This window comes from Saimiri boliviensis, chromosome 2, assembly GCF_048565385.1.
Source record: "Saimiri boliviensis isolate mSaiBol1 chromosome 2, mSaiBol1.pri, whole genome shotgun sequence".
Lineage (NCBI taxonomy): Eukaryota > Metazoa > Chordata > Mammalia > Primates > Cebidae > Saimiri > Saimiri boliviensis.
Window position 1 is genome coordinate 89,699,681 of NC_133450.1, and position 14,043 is coordinate 89,713,723.

At 42.0% G+C, this 14,043-nt stretch overlaps 1 protein-coding gene and 1 pseudogene across 9 annotated transcripts in view; one reads left to right on the forward strand and one right to left on the reverse strand.

Annotated features, from left to right (window-relative positions):
* VPS13C (vacuolar protein sorting 13 homolog C) overlaps positions 1–7,254 on the reverse strand; it is a 194,741-nt gene extending 187,487 nt beyond the window's left edge. For 6 of the 9 annotated variants that reach the window (XM_074393856.1, XM_074393855.1, XM_074393854.1 and 3 more), the window contains exon 1: positions 7,081–7,238. In XM_074393856.1, coding sequence (XP_074249957.1) covers positions 7,081–7,180 — 100 coding nt within the window. In that variant the 5' untranslated portion in view covers positions 7,181–7,238. Of the gene's footprint in view, positions 1–7,080 lie in introns of all 9 variants that reach the window. The other 3 variants (XM_074393857.1, XM_039468891.2, XM_074393860.1) reach the window with 2 other exon arrangements.
* Position 7,255: 1 nt separating this feature from the next.
* LOC101047891 (uncharacterized) lies at positions 7,256–9,932 on the forward strand (annotated as a pseudogene).
* Positions 9,933–14,043: the final 4,111 nt, after the last annotated feature.

Sequence of the window (14,043 nt, forward strand, 5' to 3'; positions counted from 1 at the left end):
AAATGGTCATTTTGGTACTTTTTAAAAATCTCTTTTTTCCTCCAAAGACAGAAATCCACAAATTACAATTTAGAACTATTTGGGACCATAAAGTTACTCAAATCTAATTCCTTCTCACTTTATGAATGAAAAAATTAAAGTCTAAAGAGATCTGGTAGTTTATCCAAGGTTATACAATTATTTTGTGGCAGTACTAAGAATAGAATATACGTCTCCTGACTCTCCAGAGTCAGAGAGAGTCAGGAGACGCAGAATATAATATAAAACATAGAAATTAATCCACAACTGTGACTAAACACAAACACCAACCAACAAACAAAAATACCATGCCATAATCTATGAAATTAGCTTTGCATATCGTAAAATAGTCAACTAAATACTCTGTACTTACTTTTTAAGATTGTGTTTATGTATCTATAATATAAACATTCATTATTTATTTGAAAGTATATCCAAATGATCTGACACATTCATTTTCCAGGAAAGTGAGCTAAAGTGGATGACTCACCAGTTTTTTAAGGCACGAATCAAATTATTTTAATGACTTATGTTTTAGTAAAGAGTATCAAAGAAAATATTATAGCTATTCATTTCAAATGAATCTAGCTAGTCAACCCAAATTAATCAATCTAGACTCCTTTCAGTGAGTTCACAGTGACTTTGTCTACAAAGAGGAAGGCAGAAAAGAGAAAGGAAAACACTCTGACTCTTACTCTTTCCATTTCCCTATTGAAACAGGAAGTCATAGTGAATAAAGGTGGAAAGCTGCAGTTACTCTGAACTTTCTCCCTTACAATTCACTTCAGGGATCTCCTAACACTGAGTAGTGTGGTAGAGTTTCCTAGCAGAATGGTTACCAAAGTACCAATTCTCAGTTCTGGTTCTAGAAAATGAGTAAATTTTTAATTAATAATGCTACTTAAATATGTAAAAAAGGGCTTACATTTAAATTTTAAGCAGTGTTTTAACTGATAGTAACTGAGCCTAAATACATGTTACACCATTGACTTTTCCTTTGTTATTTTAAATGCTAAACAACAAGCTAATGAGAAATGCAGCCTCCACTACACCAACTGTTGGCTGAGAGGAAAAAACTAAAGAAAATCCCTCTACAGGTTTAGAAATATCTAGATACTGCCATCTTTTATGTGTCAAAGCCAAAAAAAGCAAAAAAGGCCTGCTTTTTCTTTCATTTTCAAGCTGTCTTGCAGGAATCTGTTAAGACAATATATTGCAGTATATTAGACTTGAACCCACAAATATTAGCATGAGCCTGGAACTTCATTTATCTTGTCACTGTCATTGACTGTGGCTCTTTACTCACCAATATTGGGTGAAGAGCAAAAGGAAAGATAAAGATACATTATTTAAATACCTTTTCTCACTGTGATTGCAGAGGAAGTGGCCATACCAGTCATCCAATGAAGGATCTCACAATGCTCCTGCCTTGCTGAATCATAAAAGTTTAAAGACAGAAGAGATGACCTTGTTTAACCTTTCACTTACAGATAAGAAACCAATGGTCACTCGTTAGAGACATGCCAAAAGCTACACAGCTAGACAGTATCAGAGATGGAGTAACATTAAAGAGGCTTGCTCATTCCCAGTCCAGTGGTCATTCTCCTTTCCTATGCTGCTCTGCTCCAACAGTATCTGGCAGCTCAAGGGAAGTGTCAGGGGTGGGATAAAGGACAGAATAGTCATCAGCACAGGTTCGGCCTGGCTTGCACAGCCACAAACTCTGAGGGCATTGCACTTGGCTTCTATTCCTGGTCACCAGAGTCACCCTTGTATCCAACACATCACAGCCTCTATGTTGATGCCACTTGTCCAAATATCAAGAACGACAGAGTTCAGAGTTACGGAAGATTTTCCAGCTGACTCTCCACAGTAAATCACTTTGAAAAATCAAATTTACAAAGGTTCTACATTGCAACAATACTACTCAAATCAAATTGCAAAAGATGTGGCATTTCAACATGCCTTTTCAAATACATGTTACTCTTTAAACAATTATATCCTGGACACATCTCAATAGCTAAGGGCTGTGCAATTTATCTCCTGGTATGTTTGTGGGGAACAAAAATCTAGATAAACCTTCCTACTTAAGTAGGCAGTACATACCCACCAGGCACTTTTCTGAACCTCTGAAAGCCTGACTTACAAACTAGCTGGCAGTTAATACTGTAAAAGCATAAGCATAAATTCAAAGGCAAACAGAGTTTTCTTTTGGTTTTTTTTTTTTTTTTTTTTTTGAGACGGAGTTTCGCTCTTGTTATCCAGGCTGGAGTGCAATGGCGCAATCTCAGCTCACCGCAACCTCCGCCTCCTGGGTTCAGGCAATTCTCCTGCCTCAGCCTCCTGAGTAGCTCGGATTACAGGCATGTGCCAGCATGCCCAGCTACTTTTTTTTGTATTTTTAGTAGAGACGGGGTTTCACCATGTTGACCAGGATGGTCTCGATCTCTTGACCTCGTGATCCACCCGCCTTGGCCTCCCAAAGTGCTGGGATTACAGGCTTGAGCCACCGCGCCCGGCCTGTTTTTTTTTTTTTAGAGAAATTTGTTTGGAAAATAAGAAATGTTTAGATATGTAATGATAGCGCTACACAAGATTATCACTCAACAGAATACTGACACCTCTAAGAAAACCAAATACCGCATGTTCTCACTCGTAAGTGGGAGGTGAACAATGAGAACACATGGACACAGGGAGGGAACATCACACACTGGGGCCTGTTAGGGGGTAGGGGGCAAGGGGAGGGAGAGCATTAGGACAAACACCTAATGAATGCAGGGCTTAAAACCTAGATGACAGTTTGATAGGTGCAGCAAACTACCACGGCACATGTATACCTATATAACAAACCTGCACATTCTGCACACGTATCACAGAACTTGAAGTAAAAAAATAGTAATAATACCTCTAGAAGTCTGAAGTTAGAAGAAACATCCATATGAAAATAAAACAAAGACTGTTTTCCATCAGCCAGCTAGGTTTGGTTAATCATTATTACTATCAATATTATCAACAATGACAAACTATTTTGACACAATCTATTTCACAAATACACTGAGTATTACATATGCACTTTACAGATTAGGAGACTGAGAATTGAAATGTTTTGCCCAGGGTCCCACAGCTAATAAATAATCAAGGTCTCAATTATCTACAATGGCAAGGATTTTTAAAAGGAAATTCTGCTTAGATTACTTTTAAAAACGCACAGGAATTGCCTGGCATTAAATATTTAAAGAACAGAAAAACAATGGTAGGATGTTTGCTTTGCTTCTCAAATTTAAAGCTACATCTAAAGCATACTTCCTGATTCTGCGCATTCCAGTAATTTTCCCCAACCTTCTCAACCTTTTTTAATTGTAAATTTCATTATGAATGTCTACATATATGAATATATGCACAGTACGATCTTTTCCAAATCATGTTAACATAGTATTTTGATTCTTAAAAGTACTTCCAAAAATCACCCAAGCAAAGATTATGCATTTTTATTGACATACCTTTCAGTCACTTAAGATATAAATTTCTCCCTCAAATTACAGATTTCATAAGAGTAATCTACTTCCTCTGTGTCCTTTTTAACTCCTTACAATTTGTTCAGTACCCAGTAGGTCTACTACACATGTGGAAGACAATCTCAGTCTTCCCCTTAGACTAGGGTTTCTCAACTAACAGTTTGAGCTGGACAGTTCATTGCAGGAAGTTGTCCCCTGCATTGTAGAATGTTTAACAGTACTCCAGGGGTCTATCCACTACACGCCAGTAGCACATCTCTTCCCTCAATGTGACAACCAAAAATGTCTCAGACACTGTCAAATATCCCCTGGGGCACAAAGTCACCTTCCATTGAAAACCACTGCTTTAGGCTAGTTAGATGCTCCAGTTAAGATGTATCAAAGTAGTGTATCAACTGATTTCAAAGAATACTAAGATTGGGTGTGTGAAATATTTACAGGATGAATTCTTCCCTTTCTCAAGACTTGGAAATTCAACAAGAAAAAAAAAAAAAAAAAAAAAAACTCTGTGAACTGTAAACCTTACCTGCTAAAGCAAATAGTTTTCAAACAAGATTATACAGAATTTTCCATTTTTTAAAAACCCTGTCAACATTGTGGATGCCATATCAGCTATTTTATTAAATATTCCCATTTGTTTACTCAAAAAAAGCTCCAGACAAATTTATTTAGCAATATTTTGAAAGAACAGGAAAAAATCAACTCAGGTATCTTGCCTTCCAATATTAATGAGGAATTAGGGTTAACAACAGATTGGGCAATAACTCTAAAAGCTCATGACTTCTAGGCTTTTTTATTTAACCACAAAAATAAAAGGCAGCAAAACTTTACAGAGGCAGAGGTGAGAGCTGATAAAGCTAGGAGAATCCCTGATTGGATGTTCACTGGACATTTGCTCAGGCCTATTATAAAGTTAATGTTGGCCACTGGCAGAATACCTTATTCTAAAAATTTTTAAATGAGATGAAAGAAAGTCTCCTTTTCTAGATTTCCCCAAAAAAGAAAAAAGGAAAAATAACATAAAATCACGGCATTTTTAATGTCAGTTGTGAAAAAGTTCAAAATCTTCAAGCAGTACTCCTCGATGTCATGGTAAAACCATTATTAGAAGAACAGAATACTGGCATCATCTTAGATGTTACCTAGTCCAACCTCTAATTTTAAAGATAAAACAGAGTAACATTTGATGGCAAGGGAAGCTTTGAGTATATACCCATACATTTTATCTTTTTAAAAAGAAAACGTCTTAAGTAAATATGGCACAATATTGTAACATCAAAATATGGGCAGTAATTACATGAAAATATTATCCAGTATGACTTAAATTTAAAAATTTAAAATTTAAAAATTTTAATTTTAAAAATTTAAGAATTTAAAAATATTTTTTCTATAAAAGTTTAAGATGAAGAAATTAAGGCCCAATAAGGTAGGTGGCTTGTCCAACATAACACACCATTCATTAGGCCTATTCAGATTTCAGATTTGCTACTCCAGTGCATTTTCAAATTGCAAATGTTTACAAACTATAAGAAATCACTGGAGATAATATTGCCACTATTCTTAAGAAACACGATTTCTGCAGAAGGTGCTGGACATTTAAATCCTTAAGTGTGTCTTTCTTTACTTCCCTTTCTTTTATATTATATTTAGTGTGTTGGGGGGGATGTAAACAAAGTATGTACAGTAGGCCCTCCATATCCCTGGACTGAACTGACTGCAGATCAACTGCAGATCAAAACTATTTAGGGGGAAAAAAATAAAAAATATCAATTCGGCAATAAAAATAATGCAATCACTTTGTTTAAAGACAATATAACAACTATTTACATAGCATTTACTTGAATTGGGTATTTATTATAAGTAATCCAGAGATGACAAGGTATACAGAAGATGTGCATAGGGTACCTATGTTTAAGGGACTTAAGCAACCTTCGATTTTGGTATGGGCAGGGGTACCAAAACCAATTCCCCATAGATACCAAGGGACTACTGCACTGTTGGGCACACCACAGTGAACCAATCAAATCATCAGCCACTGATGAAAAACAGGCTCTCGGCCAGGCACTATAGCTCACACCTGTAATTCCAGCACTTTGGGAGGCTGGGGCGGAAGGACCATTTGAGACCAGGAGTTGCCACTGCACTCCAGCCTTGGCGACAGAGCCAGACCCTGTCTCAAAAAGACAAGGGGAAAAAAAAAGAAAACCAAAACAGGGTCTTCGGCAAATCAGGGTAGCACCCACGGTTCTAAAAACAACATATAAATATATGTTCCACATTATGTAATTATAAATTTTAGAAGCCAGGTTTAAAAGAAAAAAAAGGAAAACTAAAAACAGGGGAAATACATTTTAATATTATATTTAATTTAACCCAATATATTCAAATATTATTTCAACACATAAGCAACATAAAAATTGAGGTATTATGTTTTTTCTACTTCATTAGGGGTAATACTTACTCAAAACGATGTTTTAATTCATATTAACAGGACGTCTCAATTAGCACCAACCTCATCTCAAGTGCTCAACAGCTACAGTGGCTAGTGGTTACCCTAACGGACAAGGGACGTCTATAGCTATTTGTTGCTTGAATTAAAAGCAGATCCATACATTTGAGTCGTTTTTTGAATTTTCCTCCAAAGCTGACAAAATTCCCAAATCTTTTATAGAGTGAGAAAGTCTCAAAGTCCTCAAAACTTGACACGTAATTCATGCAAACGATTAAGCTGTTGAACAGTGCATGTTTAAGCATACTATTCATTGAATACTTCTATACACTTAATCTCCAGGATAAAAACGTTGGCATAAATTCCTGGGCATGCAACCAAGCAGACACGTAATTAATGATGATGCTGATAGAGGCTTGAATTTCTGCCTATTGCTCCAAAAAAAAATTCAAAACCCTCTTCGTACTGACGGAAAACTAAATGTTAAAAAAAGAAATCATCTTATCAAGAGCTGAAAGCATTAGGAATAAGAATCCCTGCGCACACGCCTTTCTTAAAGATCTTCCCCTGCCTATTCCTCTCCAAACCCGGCAATCCTAAAGAGAAGGAACCCAGTTCCTCCACCCTGTAAAATGATAGTGAAGATAACTGCGAAATACAATTTCCTCCTTCTTCTTCCTTAGTGCCACTTCGAGAGTGTATGACCAGACAGACAACCATGCTCACTCCAAGCGGTACCGAAACAGGGCTCTGTTTTCACGCTGTGGGGCCAAAGGGGCGGCGCTGAGTGCAGCGAGAGGACCACAGAGGCCGGCAGGGCGGAAGGCACAGGGCCAGGGCTCGGCCTCCGGGACGCGAAAGGTGGCAATTTCGGCAGCCCAGGCGGGACCCCGCCGCATCTCCCCAGGCGGGGTGGGCACTGGGACCCCGAGAATCCGCGGTCCGCAGAGACTCCCGCGTCCGGCACCTGCCGCACCAGGAGGGGGAGTCTCGGGCGGCGGAGGGAGCAGGGCCCGGGCAGGATCCGTCCGGGACGGGGCAACCCCTCGGCGGGGCCCTCCACGCCCGCAGCCCGCCGGCCGCGCCCCCCTCGCTTACCGCCCCAGATGCCCAGCTTCAGCTGGGACTTGTTCAGGTTCTCCACATAGTCCCCCAGGAAGCGGTTCAGCAGGTCGGCGACCACCGACTCCAGCACCATGGTGGGGCTGAGGCAGCGGGAGAGGGAGGAGCCGGAACCGCCCGGCGCAGCTGAGGGCGGCGACCGGCGCGGCGAATGACAGCCCCTCCGGCGCCCGCCTGCCCCCGCGCCGCGCGCGTGACCCCGCTTGTGCGCAGGCGCGGAGTCGCCGGGCTGGCGGCGGGGATCATCCCGGGCCCCGTGGGCGCTGCAGCCCCGGCCCTCTGGGGTCCGGCGGAGGCGCGGAGGGGAAGTTTGCTTGGGCCTACTTCGGCAGCCGTACACGAGAAAAAAAAGAACCTTCGAGAAGAACAAGGGAGAGCAAGAGTTTCCGAGCACAGGGACATCTTTGTGGCCGCTCTGCTTTCTCGCCGCCACCTGCTGTTGACCTCCGGCTGCAGCGCGACGTCCGGAGCCGCCCGGCCGGGAGTCCGCGCAGAGCGTCACCTGGGCAGCCACCCCTGTACCTGTCGATCAGGTGGGGAAAAGGACCCACTGCGTTCTTGTCCTGCTAGAGTTCGACTCCGCCCTCTGATTTCTTGAAAACACATAGGTTTTTTTGTTTTGTTTTTGGATTTGTTTTGTTTTGTTTTTCCCAGATACGGCCTTGCTCTGTTGCCCAGGGTGGAATGCAGTGGCGGGAGCATAGCTCACTGCAGACTGGGCATGCTGTACACTAGAGATCCTCCTGCCTCAGCCTCGCAAATAGCTGGGACCAGTGGCGCATGACAAATAATTTAAAAGTGGGAGGAGGGGCCGGCGTGCTGGCTCAAGCCTGTAGTCCCAGCAATTTGGGAGGCTGAGGTGAGTGGATCACGAGGTCAGGAGTTCAAGATCAGCCTTGCTAACCAGATGAAACCCCGTCTCTACTAAAAAATACAAAAAAAAAATTAGCCGGGCGTCGTGGCAGGCACCTCTAATCCCAGCTACTCAGAGGCTGAGGCAGGGATTTGCTTGACCCCAGGAGGCAAACGTTGCAGTGAGCCGAAATCACACCACTTCACTCCAGCCAGGGCAACAGAGTGAGACTCTGTCTCAAAAAAAACAAACAAAAGTGGAGGAGGGGAACAGAGCCACACGAATGGGCAGCTAGCATAGAATAAGAACTGAATATGTGTGTTTTGTGGGAAACTCATTCTTCTCCCCTTTCTCTAAGATTCACTCTTAATTCACAAGCCATTAATTAGTTACCTATCTTATTACAGAAATAAAAAACAAAACGTTGTAGTGACTTTAAGTATGGGTTGCTTGTTATTTATGTATCACTTTATTTCATTATGTCGTTGAACTGTCTTTTGATGCAGCACAACCTTAAAAACAGAGTTTTATACCACAAGGTCTTTCAACCCTGGTGAAATTTTACCACCCGTTGACGTTCACCTCTTCAGAGAACTGGAAATTTTTTCCTAAAATGTATTTCAAAAAGCTGTTGAGATACAATAAATAGAACCTAAGAAATGCTGATTTGTAGTCACAGCGTTTATAAGTGTTTTGCTACAAGGTGATGTCCGAGAAACTATTCATGTATTTTTCCTAAACAACTGAGGCTTATACAGGATCACAAAGAAAAATCTTAAATTCAGGGTCCACTGGAGAAGAAAATCAAAATGGCTACAGTTGATATTGTGCCTTAAATACCTTTGTACCTTAAATAAAATTGAAGATCCAAAGAAAGACCCAGTCACTCTAACCAGTACTGTCAAGATCCACTTTCCTCTCCCACTCCTGCACACACCACTCTTCTTTAAGAAGATAAATTCTGCCCTCTCTGTCTTTGCACCGGGAGCAGCTCTCCTGCCACAGCACCTCACCTCCTGAAAATATCTGCCTGCTCCAAGTTGGTCTCCACTCCCTCCTTGGTCAAGAGCACTTCACAGCTGCTGAGCCGTCCACTATCCGCAGTGGTGCTGAAACGACCGGAGACACTGACAGATGAGAGCCCCAAAAGCTTGGCAGTCTCACAACCCCTTACCTCACTTGTCTCTAGCCGCAGCTTCCGGACCAGCGCCATTTCAAGAGACATGGACACAGCAGCCAAGTTCATCGGGGCTGGGGCTGCTGCCGTTGGGGTGGCCGGCTCTGAGGCTGGGATTGGGACTGTGGGAACCCCATCATTGGTTATGCCGGGAACCCTTCTCTGAAGCAGCAGCCTAAGCCATTGTGGACTTTGCCCTCTCGGAGGCCATGGGGCTCTTTGGCTTGATGGTGGCCTTTCTCATCCTCTTCACCATGTGAAGAAGCCGTCTCCATGTCCCATAGTTCTTTGGCCCATGCGTGGTCGGCCCTGTGTATTCCTTTTCCTATACCCCTCCAGGTACCGTGGGGAACATGGTTGGCTCAGGGTTTGACAGAGAAAAGACAAATAAATACTGTATTAATAAGATGTTTCTTGAAAAAAAAAAAAAAAAAAAAAAAGATGAATCCTTACCCACGTGTTTTTCCTAGCTGGTCACACAGACAAAATACCTAGTAAGTACTCTGGATTCCTTCACTGTACACAACAAAATAACAGCCCAACTGGTCTACTCTTCTTTTGCTATCTTTCCTAAATTCTCCATGTGTTCCTTCTGGGCCAGGCAATCTCCTTGAAACTCACTTTCTAGCCTCCAGTTACTCCTTCCTCCAGTCTATTCTCGTGAACGCCAGACCTGATTTCCCAAAGCACAGGTGAGCTTAAGTTACTAATCTGCTTAAAAACATCCAATAACTTCCCAGTGTTTAGAACACTCTATTCAAACTTTCTCCAGGTTCTTTCTAGTCATACATCCTAACAATCCCCTCTTCCTTTTTTTTTTTTTTTTTTTTTTTTTTTTAATGAGACCGAGTTTTGCTCTTGTTGCCCACGCTGGAGTGCAATGGCACGATCTCAACTCACGGCAACCTCCACCTCCCAGGTTCAAGCAATTCTCCTGCTTCAGCCTCCCGAGTAGCTGGGATTACAGCCATGCACGACCATGCCTAGCTAATTTTTTATTTTATTTTATTTTATTTTTGAGACGGAGTTTCGCTCTTGTTACCCAGGCTGGAGTGCAATGGCACAATCTGGGCTCACCGCAACCTCCGCCTCCTGGGTTCAGGCAATTCTCCTGCCTCAGCCTCCTGAGTAGCTGGGATTACAGGCACGTGCCACCATGCCTAGCTAATTTTTTTGTATTTTTAGTAGAGACGGGGTTTCACTATGTTGACCAGGATGGTCTCGATCTCTTGACGTCATGATCCACCCGCCTCGGCCTCCCAAAGTGCTGCGATTACAGGCTTGAGCCACCGCGCCTGGCCTTAGTTTTTTATTTCTTTAGTATAGATGGGGTTTCTCCATGTTGGTCAGGCTGGTCTCGAACTACAGACCTCAGGTGATCCACCTGCCTCGGCCTCCTGAAGTGTTGGGATTTCAGGCCTGAGCCACCGCGCCCAGCCCCCCCTTCCTTTTTACATTCACACTGACTATGCACCAAGAGGAATGTAAAGAAGCAATATATGTTCTGGTTGAGATAAAGCATGTGCCATAAACACTTAAGAAAGAAAACAATGCAAGGATGTATGAGTAACAGGAAAGATGCACAAACATAGCTTGGTCAAGCAGGTGGAACAACAGGCACAATCTTCTGGGAGAAGTGAGGACCACTAATGCCTTGTCTAATACAATAATCCCTTACCGTTCTATGGTATAACGTGATAATTTTGAAAGAATTATGTGTAAAGGTGCTTTCATATGCATCAATTTTATTATGTTTCAGTTTTATTTCGTGAGCTGTCATATCATTATTATGCAAAGGTAGGCATTTTGGTGTAATCCTCACAAAAGATCTGTGAGGTAACTAATGCAGGTAATAGTATAGTCTTTTATTTTATAGAAAAATTAAGCTCAGGAATGTTAAATGACTTCCCAAAATCACACAGCCGATATTAATTTCTTTTGCTTCCCTAAGCACTGCCATCCTTTTCTCTTCCAGTAATTATGCAGGTTTTTTTTTTGTTTTTTTTTTTTCTTTGAGATGGAGTTTCGCTCTTGTTACCCAGGCTGGAGTGCAATGGCGCAATCTCGGCTCACCGCAACCTCCGCCTCCTGGGTTCAGGCAATTCTCCTGCCTCAGCCTCCTGAGTAGCTGGGATTACAGGCACGCACCACCATGCCCAGCTGATTTTTTGTATTTTTAGCAGAGACGGGGTTTCACCATGTTGACCAGGATGGTCTCGATCTCTTGACCTCGTGATCCACCCACCTCGGCCTCCCAAAGTGCTGGGATTACAGGCTTGAGCCACCGCGCCTGGCCCAATTATGCAGTTTAATCACCACTGGGCTATTAGTGATTATCAGAGATCATAGTTTGAAAGGTTCATGGCAGAAAAAAAAAAAAAACTCGGTGGAAAATTTGGCTCTGAATTTTTGGTTCAACAAATGAGATTGCCATATAGTATAAAAAGCTTTAAATTTTACTATTTTCCATTTTCAGCATGTTTTAAGTGATGGATTATGTGCATTCAGTCATGCCCCAACTCGTCCATATTTATTTAAGAAGTCAGAAGTGTGCAGTCCCAACTTAAAACAAACTATAACCAATGTCAAGAAATGCCATTAGCACTCTTATGTATGGCATTGTATCAGAAATAATTTGGATACAGAGGTTAACGGAAGAAAATAAGCATTCTCATTCATTATAGTTCTTGCCTTCATTCTGGCTTAAGAACAGTGAGAATGACAACAGAGGCAATTACAAAACTAAACTTCAGTGAAGGACTGAACAATAAAAACAGATAAGCAAAATAGTATTTCTTTTTTTTTTTTTTTTTTTTTTTTTTTTTTTTTTGAGACGGAGTTTCGCTCTTGTTACCCAGGCTGGAGTGCAATGGCGCGATCTCGGCTCACCGCAACCTCCGCCTCCTGGGTTCAGGCAATTCTCCTGCCTCAGCCTCCTGAGTAGCTGGGATTACAGGCACGCGCCACCATGCCCAGCTAATTTTTTGTATTTTTAGTAGAGACGGGGTTTCACCATGTTGACCAGGATGGTCTCGATCTCTTGACCTCGTGATCCACCCGCCTCGGCCTCCCAAAGTGCTGGGATTACAGGCTTGAGCCACCGCGCCCGGCCCAAAATAGTATTTCTATTAAAAACAAAAGCATCAATTAGGGACACTTAAAAATTACTCAAAAATGTTTAAAAAACAAAATCCACACTAACCACCACCCATATCCTATTCCCCAACCCTAGAGTTTCTGGAGAAAAGCAAAAGGAATTTGAGGGAAAACGAAAATGGGGGAGAAAGCTAGAGTATAAGCCATGATACCATGGACTGCGGGAAAAGTTAGGGAAGTTAACGAGGAGAGCGCAAGGGAGTGGACTGCAGAATATTAAAGCCAGAGAGAGGATCATCTGGTTAATCCAACCCCCTCAGTTGACAGATGGAGACACTGAGTGCCAGGGAGAATTTAAGGTTTGCCCAAAGTCCCACAAGTTAGTGACTGTCAGAATGAAAACGCAAACCCAAAGGTCCTGACTCCCTGCTCTGTATTATTTCCTAGTACTCCATACTCCAGCTGTGTTGAACAAGATGCCTAAGTCAGAACACTAGTATTTTATTGGCTGTAAACTCTCTTCTTGCTTTCCTTGACACTCAACCTCCTGTATTTTTATAAGTGTGCTTTAAAAAGATTAATTTCCTTTTACTCTGAGAGCACCTCTTGTCTTGATGGTGTGTGGTCTATTTACGCTTACTTTACAGAATTGTTTTCCAGCTCCAACACTGGATGTTCCCACAGCTACAGCTGTGAGCTTCCTCTGAGTAGATCTGTATGTTCCAGGCACTCGTTACACCATCCTCCCAAGTACTGGGTGGCTGGCTCATGCTTCCGAGTTAAGTAAAACATAAGGCTTAATGGGGTCACAGGGACCAGCCATGCAAGGGCAAATCTCTGCTATTTTTAAGAAATCATGTACAGGAAATGCTATTAAGGTGTTACTAAAGAAAGTGAATCATTAATAAAAACAAAGTAAATCTGCTTTGCTTGCCTGAGGAGAAAAATGTTTTTAAAAGAATCCATATGTGAATCAGCTAATCCCTGGCCAAGCAAACAGTCATAATAATAATAGTAATAATAACAGCTAACTGCTAGCCAGCGCTTAACTGCTAACCAAGCGTTTTCATGCATATCTTTTTAACCCCCACAACAATCTTATGTGGTCGGAATTATCAACCTCATTTTATAACGAGCTCAAACAGGTTCATTAACTTGCTTAACAACTTTTCAGCCAACTTCTCAGACTGTAAACTCTGATCTGTGCTCCTAATCACTTTAACCAAGTAAGGGCTCTCACAGGGCCACCAACATCTTGTTTCCTGAGAAAAGCTGAGTCAGAACACATGCACATGACCCTCAACTATATAATTTGGTAAAATTTTTACCATAAATTTAGCCGTGGCCCAAGAATTTTGGCAAAGAGTAGAGGTGATATCAAGACAAAGAAGTAGGCTGGGCTTAGTGGCTCATACCTGTAATTCCAGCACTTTGGGAGGCCAAGGCTGGGGGATCTCTTGAGCCCAGGAGTTCAAGACAAGCCTGGGCAACATGGCAAAATCCCATGTCTATAAAAAATACAAAAATTAGCCAGGTGGTGGTACATGCCTGTAGTCCCAGCTACTCAGGTTGGTGACATGGGAGAATTGCCTGAGCCTGGGAAGTTGAGGTTCAAGTGTCCATGACTGTGCCACTGCACTCCAGCCTGGGTATCAGAGTGAACCCCATCTCAAAAATTAATAATAATAATAAGACATAGCTAGTCAAGGGCACAGTAAATCCAGAGACCCACCAATCCTGCCCCTTAGACTAAACATAGAAGTAATGTTCAGGCCAAGTACGGTGGCTCACACCTATAATCCTGGCACTTTGG